Below are 19518 nucleotides of genomic sequence, written 5' to 3'. Positions count from 1 at the left end.
TTGTGCACTGTAACTCCCTCTTGATATCAGTGCTCTTGGGTCATCTTGGGACCTGTAAATTGTTTCTTTTACGTATACGTTTAGTGTACCTCTTGATTGAGATTCATGTGCTGTGTTGATTTCCATTTACTTCAATTCCTACGTACATACTCTTTTCAAAATCCTGTGAAAAGATTAATCGTGTGCTTGGTTTGTTGCTTTTAGCAAGTGCATAATTACTAGACTTTACCAGCTTCTCAGGAGGGTAAAATGAAAAAAGCTTCCCTGAATTATGTACAGATGGCCTAAAAAGCACAAGCAAAGTAGCAATCCAATGAGACCATATGCTGAAATTCCGCCAAGGAAGCAAAAAGTTAAAACACATTTGAACACCATGTTGGCATGCAGGTATTGTGTCTGAAAGGGCTCGTGCATGGCGTTGTCTGATAAAGTTTTACAGCTGTGGAAATTAAGCCCATGCTTAAACTAGTCTACCTCTTGAGTTTCAAGTTATAAAGAAACAAGTTTTGCAGCCAAATACCAGATTGTGTAGTCGAAGTATATTACCAATATCATACTATAGTTGATCAATAACAAAAGAAATTAATGAAACAAGAAGAAGAAAAACTTGATTTGTACAAACTGATTAAAGAAGAGAAAATACTAGATAGATTTAAGCCCTTGTGGTCCAAGGATCAATTTTGAACAAAACAGATTGTATTAAGTATTTTTAACACCACCTTATGACTATCAACTTAATTAGAGAGCCAAAGTATTCATTTAAGCCCTTATGGTCCCTGCAGGTTCTATAAGTGACTAAAAGTACTAGGGAACAATGTGATTAATCTCAAATGAAATATTTAATTGAACTTTTAAAGCATGTAGATAAGAAGATAAATGCGCATTTAGCAGTAATTAATAGTTAGATGAATCTGTAAAGGACGGTTTCATGTAGAAGTAGTAGTGTCATTCAGATTGGTTCAAGCTTTGATTAGCAAGTACGTACTCCCATTAAAATAAAACTTGTCCTTAGATGAAATTTATAGCAATGACTACAAAACAGGAAGTTTGTTCATTGAATAGGTATTTCGAAAAACAATATCATCTGCCTTTATAAAATGAAAAAGGGAAAAAAGAAAATTAGGAGAAGGAACAAACTTAATTAGTTGTAGCTAAGGGTACAATTCATATGCAAAAATTCTCTACTTTTTTTTTTTTGGTCACAATTCTCTACTTATTACTTCACTCTCTTTCAATTGAAGTATATCGTATGAAAACTTGTATTTTGATTTAGAAGGTCAGCATATTAACTTTCGAAATAATAATATATAACTTTAGCCAATGGTGTGGAATACCATCTTCGGAAGTAAATATTAGAATGATTTTATTTTACGCCATCACATGATAGGAAACGTGCTGATTTTTATCATTTTTTTATTTAAAATGTTTTTTGGAAATATATATGTTATTTGAAAATATCTATTTATGCTTTTAATGAACACATTTCTAATCATTTTTTTGTTCTTTTTTATTATCTTTTTTACTTCACACGTATTACATCAGAAAATATAACACAATAAGTAACAGAAAGAATTTTTCGATCCAAACAATGGCCTCCCATGATGTGGAAATCACTTGGGCTTCATTTTGATCGAGGGATTTGACGAAAAATTTAAAATTCACCCGCTCTAGTTGTTTGGATTATTTAAGAAGTCTTTGAATTTATAATTCATCAATTATCAAAATATATTTTAAATACTACAATAATTTGTGATTTATAAATCCAAATACCCTCTAAATAAGCTAAATAATTAAAGTGATTTGAGAGGATTTCAAATCCTCCGTCAAATCCCTCAAACCAAATGAAGCCTTTTTTTAGAACAAAAAAATTGCTTAAATTAGTGAGACATTTTGAATGAGAGATAAATCAAAAATCGAGATAGTAGTACTAGTATTCAAAAGGAGAAGTCAAAGTCTAATTTAAGGAGAGGAAGAATGTCCAGCAATTGGGCGGCCAGGATAGTCCAGCATTTGATCGAGTTTGGTCATCTTCTTTCATTTCAGGCAACAAGGTTGGCCCCACTTCGAGTAATTTCGTGGGACCTGCTGCACCATCAAGCAGACAACGTTTGCTCACCTACCAAATCCCAGACGTCTCGTGTCTCAATAAAATTCTCTCATTTCTAGAAGAAAAACAGGTGGTGTAATTTGGATTTCTCAATACCACCCAAATTAATTATTACCCAAAATTCTCAACCTTAAAATCTGTAACCCTTTTTTTTTCCTAAATTTCTGAGAAATCTACATTAGAATCCGGAACTCAAATCTAACGTATCTGACTCTGATCTTGTGTTTAGGGATTTTGTAGGTCAGCTGACTCATATGCCATCAAAGTCCTCAAGTAGTCTTCAGTAGAAAATGGGAATTCTGGATCGTAGATTTCTATCATATAATTTTCACGTTTTTTATGAATATATTTTTAAATTATTTTTTTATTTTATATATATATAATCACTACAATAAGTATTTTAATATTAAACTCAAAACTAATAAAGAAATTGGCTACATAATCGGGCAAATTGACAGCAGAAGTTCTTTCGTTTTATTTTCTTTTTTTTTTATAAGATTTAGAATCTTTCCCAAAAAATGAAAAAAAAAACTAAATGGGCATTAAGTTATAAAGAAGTTTTGGGGGATGTGAATAACTTTTAATAAGGACACGAAAAATGATAGATGTGCTTATACGACAGAAGATATACCTCAATTACCATAAAAATTGGAAGGAAAAAAAAAACCAACAATGCCATTTTGAAGAGATAAATACATCTTGCTTTTGAATAGCCACGTCATGATAAATGTTACTATAATCATCGAGTCAGACTCATTCACATCAAACATTTAATATTCAAATTAGAAATCAGGGCCTAGCCTTTCACTTCTAAGGCAAAGCTTTCCGGCCAAATGTAGCGGTAAATCCTAAAGCACTGCTCATTGAATTGATCGAGTGACATGCTATTGGCAGCTTGGTACCATATGTCTTGATTTAATAGCTAATACACCGTACCAGAAAAAGAAAATGAAAAGGAAAATGAAAAACACACCTAATGAAGAGAAGCAACACAACTTGTCAACGATAAGGGGGCAGGGTGGTTGTGCCGCAAAATGAGGAACGAGTGTAAGTGAGAGATTTCGATATGGAGTATAGCGATGGGTTTGGTGTAAAATTTTTTGTCACTTTTTAAATATTCGCTTTTATCCTTACAATATATTCAATTTTATCTTTCTAATATAATTATATAATCACTCATAAGCCCGTATTGCATATATGATGGGTAACCACTCATAAGCATTATAACCACTAAATTAATGTAAAAAAAAAAAAAAAAAACCTATGCAAGAAACTATTGAAGATCAAAGTTTTCTTATGAAAATTTTACACTAAATTCTTTCATATAAATATTGATTTATTCCAAAATCACACACACGTCGAGTTTGTCCTCAGCACTAATTTATATACTCAAGCGTTAGCTCTATAGTAGGGAGAGTTTGAAATTTCTTCATTAAAACAAAAACAAAGGATAAAGAGAGTTTGAAATTTTCTTTGTTACAAGAAATCACACTTTTTTATGGGACTCACGCATAAAATTTCTTGCGATTACTCAAAAACAGTGGTGTGTCCTCACCACCAGTTTATATAACACAAGCTTTAGCTCTATAATAGAGAGTTTGAAATTTCTTTATTCAAAAAAGAAAAGAAAAAAGAGACTTTGAAACTTTCGTTATTACAAGATTTCACACTTTGTAAAGGAACTCACACGTAAAATTTCTCGTTATTACTCAGATGTGTTATCACAAATTGTCATATGTAACTAATTTATGTTTTACATGATGTGATAATCATCAAAAATTCAACTACCCTGACTTAACAATAAGGTAGGCAAACACAAGTTGATTAAGAATTGATCACTTTTTTTCACAAAAAATCATGTGTTCTGAGTCGAACCTGCCTAAACATTTTTTTTTTTTGTATTCAAAACAAAAAGAAAAAAAAAAGACAAAAATTATTTGTGAGACATTTTTGCCTACCATTGCCTTTTAAGGTAGAACCAAAATGTGCCTCCCATGAGGCATCATGTATGTCACATAGGATAACAGGAACATGTCATTTCTACAGTCCACGTACTCCGAAAAGTACCAGATCCTAACCACATCATCATCCCAAAGCGACGAAGGACTTGACGTCACTTTACGGAATTGGCTGGCATAGGCCTACGACTACGAGGCAATAGTCTCAAAAGAGCAAGGTTAGTTTCGACATTTCACATGGAGCTGATTTTAACGACTTTGACTGGATTTATGATTTACCATATCGTTTCCAGTCCAAAACCAAGTGTCTCGGGTGATTACTTCTAGAAAATTACGTAAAAAAGATGCAAGGTCCATTGTTTAGTTAGGGGTTGATTTGTATTTTCCCAATTTTCAACTTTTGGCCCCTAACTTTACCTCATATTGTCATATGATCCTTGCAAAAATCATTGTATAAATTAAGTAGGGGTTAAACACAAACTCAACCATAAGTTGATGCCATAAATTAAGTAGGGATGATTTAATGAATTGTAGATTTCATACCGAATCACGAAAAACTTGTAGTTTCTGTTAAGCTTGTAATTCAATTTTATTTTGCTTTGGAAGAAGTTATACCAACTTCCAACTAACTTTAAGTTATTATTTTGTATAATATGAAATGTCTTAACCTTTTTTTTTCCATATTGAACGATGAAATACATATTTTGGTATCATCAAAATATTTATCTTACTGGATTATTAGAGGTAAATACAAAGTGACAAACTTAATGTTCATAAAACCATCTTAGTCTTATTATACCTTTATTTCATTAAACAACGAAATACAATAACATGATTCTCATTATATTCTCGAAATTAAAGAATTTGTTTGACAAGAAATTTTTAAGAATTGAGATTTCATGAAAGGCATCTTATAATGTTCCCATTAAAACATCAAAACAAAATTGCTATAAATATCACTTTGGACTTTTTAGTCGTGCTTATTATAACATTCAATTTTATTTTATGATGAGTGAAATTAGACCTACTTGCTCACTTGTCAAGAAACCACAAGTTTTTTTTTTTTTTTTTTTGTATAAAATGTCAAGAAAATTCATCATGCTTATTCGAATTTTTCTATAACTGTCTGCATTTAGATATTAGCAATGCTAGCTGGAAACTTCCACCCTACACATTTACTTGCATACTCCATCTAACCTTACAAACAAAATCCAAATATCAAATACTTCATAAAATACTCCTTTACATCACATATGAAGTAGCTTATATCCTTGGTAGTAAAGCCAACAATTTTGCTTTACTCATACTTCTACGCAAAACTAGAATGAGAAATTACGTGGAGATAAACACAAAAATTCAGTTACTTATAGAAAGACACTCAATAGACCATCACCATAAATCAATCTCTTGGATAGCAAACCTGCAGTTTGCTCTGTAATTTTCTGCAGGAAAAATCCAATTCCATTTCCCAAATAAACTCAAACAGGATTAGTATAAATGTAAAGTTCAAGGACCATAGATTGTAAAATCACCAAAAAATATTATTTAATCTAATAATAATAAATAAAAAAAAAAGAAGGCAAACATTGGAAAATGTCTTGTGATCTCATAATAGCTGTGGACTAGTACTAGTCCTTGCAACTTTGTTGCCTTTTCTGCTCATTCATCTTTGACCCAACTTTGTTCATAGTACCCATAATCCTTCCCAAAAAAAAAAAAAAAAAAAAAGACACCGTCTTTTTTTTTATACTACCCTCTCTGTTCAATCGCCATTCTCTCTCTTTTTTATCTCCCCAATTTTTTTGTTTTTATTCAAAAATTTCCCATTTCTCTGTTTTCCATTCGTCCGCCGTGGTCGGAGGTATTCATAGCCTCCCCTCCGAGAGAAAAGGCTCCAGTGTTTTCTCACTGTTTGTTTCAGTCCACGCGCCACCTCGAAAAGAACGGAAAGAAAAAATAGAAGACAGAGGATAGAATCAAGTTAGACTGTGGAAGGACTTTCCTTGACTAGCGAGATTTTGGTGATTTTTGTGAAAAATTGAATTTTGGCGGAGTTATTCAGATCTGTGAAGTTAAGGGGTTTGTTTTTTTAGGTTTCTGAGTTGAGTTTTTTGGAGGTGATTTTGGGGGGTTTGGATGAGGTGTTGATGGTAGTGTACGGAGGGGAGAGTGAAAACGACGTCGTCGCGGTGGTGGGAGTTGATGATGAGCAGAGGAGTTACTGGGGGGTGGTGGTGCGGTGTTGTGGGAGCTGGTGCTGGCGGCGGTGATCCTCTCACATGGAATGGCAGATCTTGTTAGCTACGGGAATGCAGACCGTGATATTGAGCAGGTTATTATATTCAACAGTTTCTTTCTCTCCCTTTTTTTTTGTTTGAATTTGTTCTTTTTATTTTTGGATAATGTGTCTTTTTTTTAGATTGAATTTCGGAGTGAAAAAAATGGGATCTTTATCTTCTAAGTTTTTGATAAAGGATTCAAAATCAGTACTGGATATTGCAATATATTTTTTGAAAATATTCACATGCTAAGATTTTATATACCACTTGGTTTTCCCTTTGATTTTTGCCAAACTGGAAAAAAAAAAATTGTGTGTCCTCCTCCTTTTTGTGAGTTTTTGGAAAAAGATGAGATTTTTATGATTTTTAGTGCTACTTTTTGTAATAGTTAATGTAGTTTTTCTATTTTTGGAATTTTAGAATGACATAAATAATGTAGAAATAAGTTTGGGAAATGTCATGGTTCTATTCAGGTTGGTGATCACTTAAACTTTTCTTTTTTGGAGTTTGGGGGGTAGGCGGTATTGCAGAAGTATTGGTGTATTGGATACTGTAATCTTTTAGGATATATCATAGTTGTATGCTGGAATTTTATCAATGAAATTTTTATTTTTTTTTTGGGTAGCTGAGTATTGGAGTTTAGATATTGTGGAGAAGAAATTCGGGTTCTTTTTGTCTAATGAATTTGTCATCTACAGAATGTCCCTACTAATGTTCAATAGATTATTACGACTCACTACAATGGCCAATTGGTTTATTCACATATTTTTGTTTTCTGAATCATGGCTTTTCTTTCTTTTATTTGGATTGGTTGTTTGGGTAATGTTACAGTGGTAAGCCGAGAAAAAGGTTTAGCTTGGAAGAAGCCACTCTTACATTTGTTTTCAATAAAATGCAAGCTTTTGGATATGTAAGGCTTTTATCTGCCGACTTTGGAGTTATTTGCTGTTCTGGGATATATTAGAGGGATAAGGAGAATAGATTAAGATATGCGCTTCAGTCATTTGTTGACAGTATGCCTTCTTAGCTTTGATTTTTCTCTCTCTTCATCTGCACAGATGCCATCCTTCGTATTGTTTCATACATAAGTCTGTAAATATAGTTCATTTTATTTCTTTTACAAGTCTGTGGGTGAACTTTGAGGTATTGACATATACGTTCAATGGATTAATTTTTATTTTCAGTCTCTACAATATCCACTTGAAAATTTTGCCTCTGTGCGGTTGCATTTGTTTATTCAGAATTGATTCTTTTGATTTCTGCAGGCATTGATTGCTCTGAAGAAGGGTGCTCAACTACTTAAATATGGTCGTAAAGGGAAGCCTAAGTTTTGTCCGTTTAGACTTTCTGCTGTAAGTCAATTTTCCACCTTCTATTTGAATGGACATGGAATAGTCCCTTTCTGTTTCTAGCATAGAGTCTCATTGTGATGTATAAAGCATGAATTTGATTTACAGCTAAAATTTATCATGTGTCGAGCGCTGAGCCAAGAAAATTAGCTTGTTATTTGGCAGAATTCACCATGGCCTTTGTTATTTTACCTTAGTGAATGGAAATTGGTGTGTTGGATAAGTTAAATTAGATTCTGGTTTCTGATTGGCTAATGTAACATCGCAGTGATTGTCTGTTTTCCTACATGTTATTACTCATTCGTATCTAGAATTTTGAATCTTTTGCCTTATTCAATATCTTAGCATGGTAGTAATATCATGAGATGTACCTTACAGGATGAATCTTCTTTAATCTGGATTTCTAGCCACGGCGAAAGAATTTTAAAGTTAGCTTCAGTTTCACGAATTATTCCTGGACAAAGAACTGTGAGATTCTAAAACATGCTATTTTATATTAATTATTTTGCTTTTTCGTGATACAAGTGTTCTTTTCAAGTTATTTCTACCTACATTTTTTTTAAGGGTTCATCATGTCGTGTATTAGACAGTCATTCTAATTTAATGTTTTGAATGTACTGCCAGGCTGTTTTCCAGCGTTATCTTCGTCCTGAAAAGGATTACTTGTCCTTTTCTCTTATATATAACAACGGGAAAAGATCCCTTGACCTGGTTAGTGTTTAAGATTTGGGTTTCCTAAAGAAAATTATAAAGCAATTTGTGCTGGTTTTTGTTAAGTTATAAAGTACCCAATATTTGTTCAGATTTGCAAAGACAAAGTTGAGGCTGAGGTGTGGATTGGTGGCCTAAGAGCACTGATATCTAGCGGGCAAGGTGGTCGGTCAAAAATTGATGGATGGAGTGACGGAAGCCTCTATTTTGATGTAATTTTACCTTCATAGCAATCTTTTGCTTTTTAACATGCGTTGTTGCCATGTTGTTCTGTATCGTGGATCTTAGTGAGCCTGATAGCAATAATATTTGATGCCTGTTTACACACAGAGACTAAAGAAGTTTGAGTATATTTGTCTGTTCATCAATTGTTGGATTCATATATATACACATTTGATGGTTTGTGCAGTACCCAGTTTAAACTGTTTCTTTGATGATATCTCATTTCACCTCAGGGTTATCTTGTAACCAAACACTTCAGGAGTCTTAAATAAGGATTTATCTAATACATTAGCACAAATGGGTTCTAATATTTGAACCTTTGATTTTCTGATGATATGTGTGGTTCATGAAAGTTGGATGGTACAGTCTTATGTGATCTTCGGTGACTTGAGGTTGATGAGTGAGGATTTCTTGATTGACAGAATGAGAGAGAAAAGTAGTTGTTTTGGTTTTAGGCTGGAATTTGGGAATGGAGGAAAGAGAGATGAGGATTGTTGTTTTTATTGTTTTGTGAAAGTAATCAACATTTCAGCAATCCAGGACCAAAAATGATATAATATGTTGTCTGCAGGTCATTAATGTTATGGTATCAAATGAAGCATCTAATAGTTGAACTCCTTTGTTGGTATGTAGATTGGAGAAATTTTCACAATACATGATTAAATTAGAATAATCATTAAAAATCATCAATTTAAATGTACTGCAAATTGATAGGGTATGTTTGAATTGATTGTAAAAGGTGATAATAAGATAAGCTTTTAATTGAAAAGCAAGGAAATCGAGCAGGGGAGGGGGGGGGGAAGCTGTTTCCTTTATCTTTCTTTGGATAGACATAGAAGAAAAAAAGGTGGTGGAATAGGAACAAAAGAATCACTGAAACATTTGCATGACAAGAAATTACATTTTGTTGTTGTATATAAATTTTGTCAAAGCAGTACCCTGTGACTTTTCCTTTATTTGAATTCAGGAGAACAGAGACCTGATATCAAATAGCCCAAGTGACAGTTCTGCTAGTGCTACGCAAGAAATTAGCTCTTCAGATTTTTCTGTCAGTTCTCACACAGTTCCTTCTCCAAAAAGATATCAGCCTGATAGTTCAGTGCATTTTGAGCAAGCACATGTAGCTTTGGATCAAATGAATATGCAAGTTAAAGGATCTGGTTCAGATGCTTTTCGGGTTAGTGTTTCTAGTGCCCCTAGCACCTCAAGTCATGGTTCTGCACCAGATGATTGTGATGCAGTGGGGGATGTATATATTTGGGGTGAGGTAATATGTGATAATGTTGTCAAGATTGGGCCTGAAAAAAATGCTAGTTCTGTGACGACTAGAGCTGATGTGCTTCTTCCTCGGCCATTGGAGTCAAATGTAGTTTTAGATGTGCATCATATTGCCTGTGGGGTCAGACATGCTGCTTTAGTCACCAGGCAGGGAGAAGTTTTTACATGGGGTGAAGAATCCGGTGGACGCCTTGGCCACGGAGTTGGAAAAGATGTTATCCAACCTCAGTTAGTTGAATCTTTGTCTTTTTGCAGTGTTGATTTTGTTTCTTGTGGTGAGTTTCACTCATGTGCTGTGACATTGGCTGGAGAGGTTTACACATGGGGAGATGGCACGCATAATGCTGGGCTTCTTGGTCATGGATCTGATGTCAGTCACTGGATACCTAAGAGAATTTCTGGTCCTCTGGAGGGACTTCAGGTTGCAATGGTAACTTGTGGTCCATGGCATACTGCCCTGATTACATCGACCGGACAGCTCTTTACTTTTGGTGATGGAACTTTTGGGGTTTTAGGCCATGGGGATAGGGAAAATGTTACATTTCCTAGAGAAGTTGAGTCTCTGTCAGGATTGAGGACTATTGCTGTTGCATGTGGAGTGTGGCATACTGCGGCTGTGGTAGAGGTCATTGCAACACAATCCAGTGCTAGTGTCTCATCTGGAAAATTGTTTACTTGGGGTGATGGAGATAAAAATCGCCTCGGACATGGTGATAAAGAACCTCGACTAAAGCCAACTTGCGTGCCTGCACTTATAGACTTTAATTTTCACAAAATTGCTTGTGGGCATAGTTTAACTGTTGGCTTGACTACATCAGGACATGTTTTCACCATGGGAAGTACTGTGTATGGTCAGCTTGGGAATCCTCAGTCTGATGGGAAGCTACCCTGCTCAGTAGAAGATAAGCTTGGGGAAGCTGTTGAAGAAATTGCTTGTGGTGCCTATCATGTAGCAGCACTTACATCAAAAAATGAGGTTTATACCTGGGGTAAAGGAGCTAATGGGAGGTTAGGCCATGGGGATGTAGAAGACCGGAAAACACCAACCCTTGTTGAAGCTTTAAAGGATAGAAACGTTAGGTATATTGCCTGTGGTTCAAACTACACGGCTGCTATATGTATTCACAGGTTGGTGTCTGGTGCTGAACAGTCCCAGTGTGCAGCTTGTAGGCAGGCTTTTGGTTTTACAAGGAAAAGACATAACTGCTATAATTGTGGGCTTGTGCATTGCCATGCTTGTAGTTCTCGAAAATCGCTGAGGGCTGCTTTGGCCTCAAATCCGAGTAAACCATATCGTGTCTGTGATTCCTGCTTTGCCAAGTTGAGTAAGGTGGTGGAGACTAGTGGTAACAACCGGAGGAATGCTGTTCCCCGACTTTCTGGTGAAAACAAGGACAAATTGGATAAGTCTGAATTGCGCTTGGCAAAGTCAGCACTCCCATCAAATATTGACTTAATTAAGCAATTGGATAGCAAAGCAGCAAAACAAGGAAAGAAAGCAGATACTTTTCTTGTGGGCCGGTCATCTCAAGCACCTTCTTTGCTACAGTTAAAAGATGTTGTTTTGGCTACAGCTGTTGACCTGCGCCGAACTGTTCCAAAGCCGGTGCTTGCACCATCTAGTGTCAGTTCTAGATCTGTGTCCCCTTTCTCTAGAAAACCTAGTCCGCCGCGATCTGCAACACCAGTTCCAACAACATCAGGGCTTTCTTTCTCCAAGAGCATTGCTGATAGTTTGAAGAAAACTAATGAACTTCTTAATCAAGAAGTACATCAGTTGCGTGCACAGGTACATCCTGAACCATTCACGTGTTTGAAATTTGTTTATCTATTTATTTATGGTTTTCTTTTTTTTTTTTTTTGGGATTGCCTTATGATTCTTCGTCAACTCCCTCATCTCTTGGTCGTGGACTCGTCCAGGTTGAGAGTCTAAGACATCAATGTGAAGTTAAAGAAGTGGAGCTCCAGAAATCAACAAAAAAAGTTCAGGAAACCATGGCACTGGCTGCAGAAGAAGCTGCTAAATGTAGAGCTGCGAAGGAAGTGATCAAGTCACTAACAGCACAGGTTAGGCTGAATTTTCCTATATTATCTGGAAAAACAAGAAGAAAAGTATTCTAATTTATCTCTCTTGTTCTGTTAGTCTTTGTAGTTGCTAATAGGGTGCTTTACTTGATTCTACCTGAATCTTTTTCAGCTCAAGGATATGGCTGAAAGATTGCCACCAGGTGTTTATGATACTGAAAACATCAGGCTACCTTACCTACCTAATGGTTTGGAGCCAAATGGCATACAATATCCAAATTCAAATGGAGAACATCATTCCAGATCCGATTCTAACAGCTCTTATCTGGCCTCTCAAATCAGTGGTGACTCCACAATTAATGGCGTGCAAGGTATTAGTGAATTGCCCAGGGATTCATGTGGAAGCAACGAAACCAATCAAAGCAATCAAGCTCAGGGACTTTTAACCCCATATGGGAGGGATCGTCTCTCGGATCTTAGAGTTCCTAACGGGAATCAAGATTGTCAGGCACGCAACAGTGGTGCTTCTGAAGCTGGAAATAAAGGTGGGCCTTTCCAAGATGGAGAAAATGGCTCAAAGTCTAGAATTACTGTAGTTCCTGGTAATGTCAATCAAGTTGAGGCTGAGTGGATTGAGCAATATGAGCCTGGTGTGTATATAACACTGGTAGCCCTTCGAGATGGTACCAGAGACCTGAAACGAGTGCGCTTCAGGTATCTAATATTACCTCTTTTTTAAGTGAGATTAAATGATGCACGTCTTATGTAGCTTGGTATTAACTGCTCTGTGGTTTTTGCGTTGAATGATTACCTGGTTACTTACTACTAATCAGTGTAACAACATTAATTACTCTTTATAATGTAAAAGACGTTGCTTTCTTCTTATGAAGTCATCACAAACTTTCTTAGTGCATTTCTTTAAAAGGTAATTCTTGTGATTCATGTCTTTGTTTGAGAGCTTTGCTTGTCTATCAGTCAAATTTTAGTTTTAGGATTTGTTTTGATCTAGGTTATTTTCTGGAATTGATTTTTACCTTCAGGAAGATACACTTTCCAGTAAGAGCATGTAGTGATAAAATTTGTTATTAACTTAGCATTTGACATCTGAATTACATCTGCAGTCGAAGGAGATTCGGAGAACATCAAGCAGAGACTTGGTGGTCAGAGAACCGTGAAAAAGTTTATGAGAGGTATAACGTGCGCGGATCCGACAAGGCATCAGTTTCTGGGCAGACTGCCCGCAGGTCAGAAGGAAATGTCTCACCATCTTCACAAATTTAGCAGGCAATGCAAATTCTCCATCTCTACTTTTTTGTTAGCTGTCATGCTGGTGGTTCCAAGGCTCAGCCACACCGGTGGGAGGAAGCCAAACCTCCTCTTCTCTAACCCTCCTCCAATCTATTTTTCTTCTTTTATTATTTATTTCTTGTTTCATTTTTTCTTGGGACTCAACCCTCATACACTTACTGTTGTATTTTGTAGTGTATATAAGAGTCCTCCAATTTTTGTAGTTGTGCAGAGAATTTCTGTGCCTGCTCTTCCTTTCAATCTTCATTAGCTTTAGTTGATATGTAGCCAATAGCCTGCCATTCTGGCAGAATCAATCTCTCTTGTACCTCAAGTTTGGGGGCTGCACCAAAATGGCCTCAGAAGTCCAAAGTTTCAACTGAAAAACAAATGTTGCCCTCATCCTTTCCCATGCCAACTTGATAAGGACAATTTTATACGAGCAATCACTACCCATTTTTGAGTCCTGTGAGCATTAGTCAAAACATACTAAAAGATGAAAAGACTTTTGATATTTTGTGCAAATTATTTTCCCAGTTGTTTCAAAGAACTCCACTGGTCTGCAACTCAACTTTCAATCTAGTTCACCTTCTCCCCCTAATTCTTCGCTGCATCATTGGATCATGCCTCAGAAAGAGCTACAACCATTGGATTCCTAAAGAAACAGAAATTATTGAAAGGAGTCAAAAGGAGAATGAAGTTTTATTCCCAATAACCTGCCATCTGGCGCAGGGTTGGAATCTACTTTTGTGGTTGTTGTCACTTGTCAGACCAAGAACTTACTAATATTGGTCTCTTAACAATTATTATATTGGCAAGATTTGTTCCATGTTGGATATTTTTTTAATGGATTATTTTTGAGTAGTTTTTTTTTTTTCCCTAAAATGAAAATTTTGAACTATAAAACGTTTCTTAGTAAATGTTAGTACTTCACACAGAAAAATTTACTGGTTTTGACTTATTCCACACTAACCCCTTAAATCCCAATTGAGTAATTGAACTGTCATATGTCTTACTTAACAACTATACATCTTCAACTAGAATTCGTGCTTTGTCAAATTAAGGTACTCAGTTTGGTAGGGAAGGAGCAATTGATGCCATAGAGAGGGTCTTTGTGTCTATTAGGAAATCATTTCAGAAGAGGGTGGAGAGATGGGTCAATTTGTTAGGATGGGAAAAGATAATCTGATTTTATGTAACAAATTTTATTTTATTCTTTTGCCCTTTTTTCTGTCAAAATTGAAGATATTATGAAATAAATTTATAATTGTGATGGGAAAAAAAAAAGTCTGTTGAAACTTTTGGAATCACTTTCTTGGTGTATGGCTCAAATTCTGAGGACTAAAACTAGAATTTCCCCTGCATAATTTTGAGTACTCAAAGAACTCAGAACTGCATTCCACTGCAAATAGAATAGACATAACATATATTAATTTCTTTATTTCTATGTTGCATTATTATATAGTAGAGAAGCAAATGCTGCGAACCAGCAGGTGAAGGAGCAGACATTGGTTCGTTATTCCGTTGACTGCAAAGATTGTGTTGTGTTAATTCAAGTCAGCTACAGTTGTTATGACTGTGACTGAGGATTTAACTGCATTAGCTACCTCCATTATTTTCTTCTTCTTTTTTAAGGATATTTAAATGGGATAAAATGATATTCCCTTCCACATGGACATCAATCATGTCTTTTTAGTTGACCAACTATCTTAATAATACTACCAATTACAATAACAACACAAATAGTCATCTGGCCATCTAAATTTCTTGTCGCAATTCGTGATCTACATAGTGCCATAAGGTCAATGAATATCCTCAGGAAAACCCTCAATTTCCTCTGGAGAATGTACTGTAGTCTACAATAATGCTAATATTCTACACCCCCCAACCCCCCCCCCCCCCCCCCCCCCCAAAAAAAAGAATAGGAAAATCCTTAGTTCATCTTGAGAAACTTTACTCTGCATTAGATATCCAATTGATCTTCAAAACCACACTGGATTCAATGCTTGTTTGCAGTAGTCTTTCTTGATTACATTATGGACGGTTTCATCGTAATGCAATCAATCTAATGTGTTTGACGTTAATGGATTCACTTCTTCATAACACTGAATAAATGTGTATATATGTTATTCGTTGAACAGTTTGGATCAGCTGTTTTTGGAATGTTTTTAAAAAACTTTACTGTAGCGGTGTATATGAAAAATTTTTTACTATAGATGATTAGATGTTTTTGGGAGTATTATTAATGGCTTTTTTTAGGGATGTTTATGAGAATATATTTTGAAGTATTTATAGAATTTAGGGCTTTAGTGAAATGTTTTTTTTAAAAAAAAATTAAAAAACCTAACCTACGCACCACCCCTCCCCTCCTTCCTCCTCCGTCCTCCACCACCATCACTGCACCTCCACTTTCCCCTCTCTCCTCTCTATTTATCCCTCTTCCTCCTGCTCCCTCCTTCCTTGCAACCCCCTCTCCTCCCATTCCCCCTTCTAGTTACGGCCCTCTCCACCTTTTGTCTTATTTGATGTTTCTCATTCTTTTCTTTGGTCTCTTTTAAACATCCTAAAAGGTTCCACCTTAGCACGTTTCAAACTTCTACCTATTGATGCCAGTGTGTTTGGATTGTAAGTTATTTGAGATATTTTTACTGTAGCACTTTTTGTGATATGATGTATGTGAGATAAAAAGGTAATTGGGAAGATAAAAAGGTGTATTGGAAATTGTAATGGTGATGTAAGCAAATATATTTGGGCAAATAACTTACAATCCAAACACAAAATATGTCATTTCGAGAAAGCAAACAGTCCAATTTCTTACCATCTGATGGAAGCATAGGACAAGTTTATTTATTTTTTTTTCAAAATGTCTTCCCTTTTTATTTACGGACAGAGGTAAATAATTATATGGAGCCTCCCTCGTGGCCTCTTTTGTTTTTCCTTCTTACTTAGCTTGGGAGATGGCAGAGATAGGGATGGGGGTTGTTCTTTGGTGGAATTTTGGAGAAAGAGGTGTTGGTGGTGGTGGGTGGTGAATGGTGGCAGTAGGTGAAAAAAAAAAGAAAAATGGGATAATAATTGGTAATTTTTTACATATTTTTTTCTATTTTCGTAAGATGTATTTAAAATTGTACACGTTTTTTAAGTTGTTTTTGGAGTGTTAATGTAAACTCCAAAAAAAAAAAAAAAAACAAAGATGCTAATCCAGACAAAAAGGTGCTAATCCAAAAAGAGCCAAGTTTGTAAAAAAAAAAAAAAAATACAAAAACAGTTTTTCAAAAAAAGAAAAGAAAAGGTGCTAATCCAAATAGAGCCAAGTTTGTCTCACAAGTGCCTGCTAATCAGTAATCACTCCTTAAGGTATATAAATGTAATGGAGTCAATCATAAGCGTAGTGTGTACAATGTCGTACTAATTTCGATATAAATTGAGCGTACTAACGAGCGGCCAATGAGCACCATCCTCTGAAAACCCAATTCACGATATGCACTGCAAATGCAATTGTCTTTGATTTCCCTGTAGTTGTTTTGGCAGTTTAGCTTGGAGATGGACAGAAGGCAAGAGCTGAATGGGTTGACCTCCTCCTCCTTGATGACTTTATTAAAGGTAATCGATAATTAAATATAACATGGGGACTTCAAACCCACCTACTAAGTGGCACATATGTCGTCAGAAGTCAGAACTGTGAGAAAAATTTCTCATATAAAATTGGATACCTTGCAAGATGCCTATGGACAGACCTCCTTGTTTTCACCAAACCCCTCTTTTGATTTTTTCTCGTGGTCTAGAAAGCACATTTCAATTGTAATATAACCAACTTTGACATTACATTTTTTGGGACTTTTCAAAAACTATCTCACATGGTTGATGTCGCAAGCAAGAAAGACATGGTAGAAGACTTTGGCAATTGCTATTTGATTTCAAGGGTTTGGGCGGCTTTGAAACTCAGCAACATTTACAAGACTTTATTATGCTTAACCCAACCCTTGAGCAATTTCAACCAATAGTTCAAATTGGTTTGAGAGGGACGAAAGATCAAAGAAGATTTCAGAAAGTAGAAGTCTTGCAATGAAACAGCATGCACTAAATGTGGCAGGCATTTAGGTTTGACTAATTAATTCGTCTTTAGATTGGTGGATTATGTAGTATGAGGCACATATAATATGTATTCAGAACAATTTATTCTCAACTAAATCCGCTAAATATTTTGTTCCTTGCATGATCTGCAATTAGGTGGTAGAATTTACTGTTTAAACAAGGAAGATGAAATTCAGGTATTGATATTTGTAGAAAAAAATAGAATTAAATAGAAAAAGTATATGAACGCAAGTCAGAGCAAAAATTGTTAGTGTGCGACTGTGCGTGTTGACATAATAGGTTAAGTATGATTTAAGTTTATACTAATGAGTTTCAGCTGGACTGCTTAGAAAAACCCTTTAAACAATAAGGAAAAGCAAAAAAATTGAAATTAAACGAAGAAGTTTCCAACATAATAACTTTCCCATGTTCACACCATATCCAACAATATTGACCATTATGAAAATTCAAATGTTTAACTTTCTCCAAAATGCTTCCAAATTGCCGTTCGCTGTCATAGTCTTGTCATTGCACTTTGATGTAAAGAAAGCCACTAAATGGATGCAGCATAAAATATAAAAAGATTTGGCAACTTTCTTTTTTGAAAAAAAAAAAAGAAAAGAAAGTGTACTAGCTAACATAACAATTTTCATAAGTAGCTAGATTAGTTACCACAAAAAATAAATAAAGTTGCATTTGCTGCCCGTAATTACCAACTCGCAATAATCTATGCTCTTCGTCTTCATCTTGGTTGATAAGTTCCTTGATGTCTCTATAGTTATTTATCCTTGTTATATGTATAAGATTTCTTATTCGCGTTGAAAACAAATTTCTTTAATATGAATTCGAGCCGAAAAGTGTACAAAGTAACAACAAAAAAACCTAAAAATAATAATAATAATGCTAACAAGAAAACTAAAATATTTAAGTGCGCCCTAATATGCATTTCTCAGATAATTATACAAAATTATTATGGGGTTAATTACTAAAAGAACGTACTAAAGCCATATTCTGTTCATCTCCTATGTCTTTATTATTTCACTTCCTATGTCTTTTCTTTTACTTATGTTAAAGAATTCTGAGGGAACTTATTCTTTACCAAAATTTTATTCTTTACCGTACGTAAACAATAGAGTTCTCATCAGACCCCAAAAAAGAAAAGGAAACAGTCTACACTAAACAAAATGTCAGAAGTTTCAATATAAATGCAAATTTTGATTGATTTTGCAACACGTACAAGAAATGTATATTTTGTATTATTGGCAAAATAATGCATCAGAAACTGTAAAAATTTCAAGATTCATACCATTGGTGTGCTGGTGTCTGAACAAATTAAAAGCCAAATTTCTAGCGCCAAGATCACTTGACGCATGACGCCTTCTTCAGAATTTTTACATATTTCACTGCCAAAACTAATGAATATTCCCTAATGTTCGATATAACATGATTTACTATCAATTGCCTGGAGGAAAGAATTTTTATATGGCTAAGTATAAAAGTGCAAGAAAATTATACCTCAAGAAATAGCAAATATGCATTGACTGATAACTTGATGGTAGCAGGATTTGTAACTCATCCCTCACATTATACTGAAGTAAAACCGAAAATAATCACTGGGATTCTGTAAATATACATGTTAGGCACATATTCTTCTTTGTTTATCTCATTAAGACAAGGAAAGAAAAAATTAATATAAAAAAATTAATAAAACAAAAACAAGAAAAAAAAGGTTATATTCATTGTCACTACGTCGTCCTTCTATACAGAATATGTATGAATATCAAACTCCTTGATACTAGCAAAACGTCAGCGCTAACTTTTTTCTTGAGTTGGCTGAGAATTTCCATAGCAAAATAGCAATATATGTTGTGCAAAACAATGCAAGAAAGAATTAATACTCACATTTACAAATACTACTATCCGTCACCTCAATCCAGAATCCAATTGCTATCTTGATGATATAACTAAAACAAGAAAAAAGAAACACTACCACTTTTGGCGTGAGCCTGTAAGTTCAGGCCTTGATCATCAGTGAAATCTTTGAGAGTCATCTGCCCCTATGCCGTTGTGCCTCTGAGAAGGACCTGAAGGTGGAATGGGAACCCCTTTTGGCAAATATCCGTAGAAATTTGTAGGAGAATAATTACGGGATGCTATTGATGGCTGCACCCTGAAGAACTGTGTATGTCTTGCTCCCTGAACATGATGATCAACAAGTGAAACAATGG

The 19518-nt window shown here is 35.1% G+C and overlaps 1 protein-coding gene across 2 annotated transcripts; it reads left to right on the top strand.

Annotated features, from left to right (window-relative positions):
- The first annotated feature begins 5715 nt into the window (after positions 1-5715).
- On the top strand, positions 5716-13439 carry LOC113712433 (PH, RCC1 and FYVE domains-containing protein 1-like). 2 transcript variants are annotated; one of them, XM_027235857.2, is made up of 9 exons: positions 5716-6397; positions 7610-7696; positions 8072-8161; positions 8318-8404; positions 8497-8616; positions 9594-11693; positions 11825-11971; positions 12102-12643; positions 13051-13439. In XM_027235857.2, the coding sequence occupies exons 1-9, from the start codon at positions 6350-6352 to the stop codon at positions 13208-13210; spliced, it is 3381 nt and encodes a 1126-aa protein (XP_027091658.2). In that variant the 5' UTR covers positions 5716-6349; the 3' UTR covers positions 13211-13439. The 2 variants fall into 2 exon arrangements, with proteins under 2 accessions (XP_027091658.2, XP_027091659.2); XM_027235858.2 differs by lacking the exon at positions 8072-8161 and having other exon boundaries at positions 5769-6397.
- Positions 13440-19518: the final 6079 nt, after the last annotated feature.

The sequence above is a fragment of the Coffea arabica genome, chromosome 10e, assembly GCF_036785885.1.
Source record: "Coffea arabica cultivar ET-39 chromosome 10e, Coffea Arabica ET-39 HiFi, whole genome shotgun sequence".
Classification (NCBI taxonomy): Eukaryota; Viridiplantae; Streptophyta; class Magnoliopsida; order Gentianales; family Rubiaceae; genus Coffea; species Coffea arabica.
Note: the sequence above shows the minus strand (reverse complement) of the source record. Positions and strands in the feature narration are given on the sequence as shown.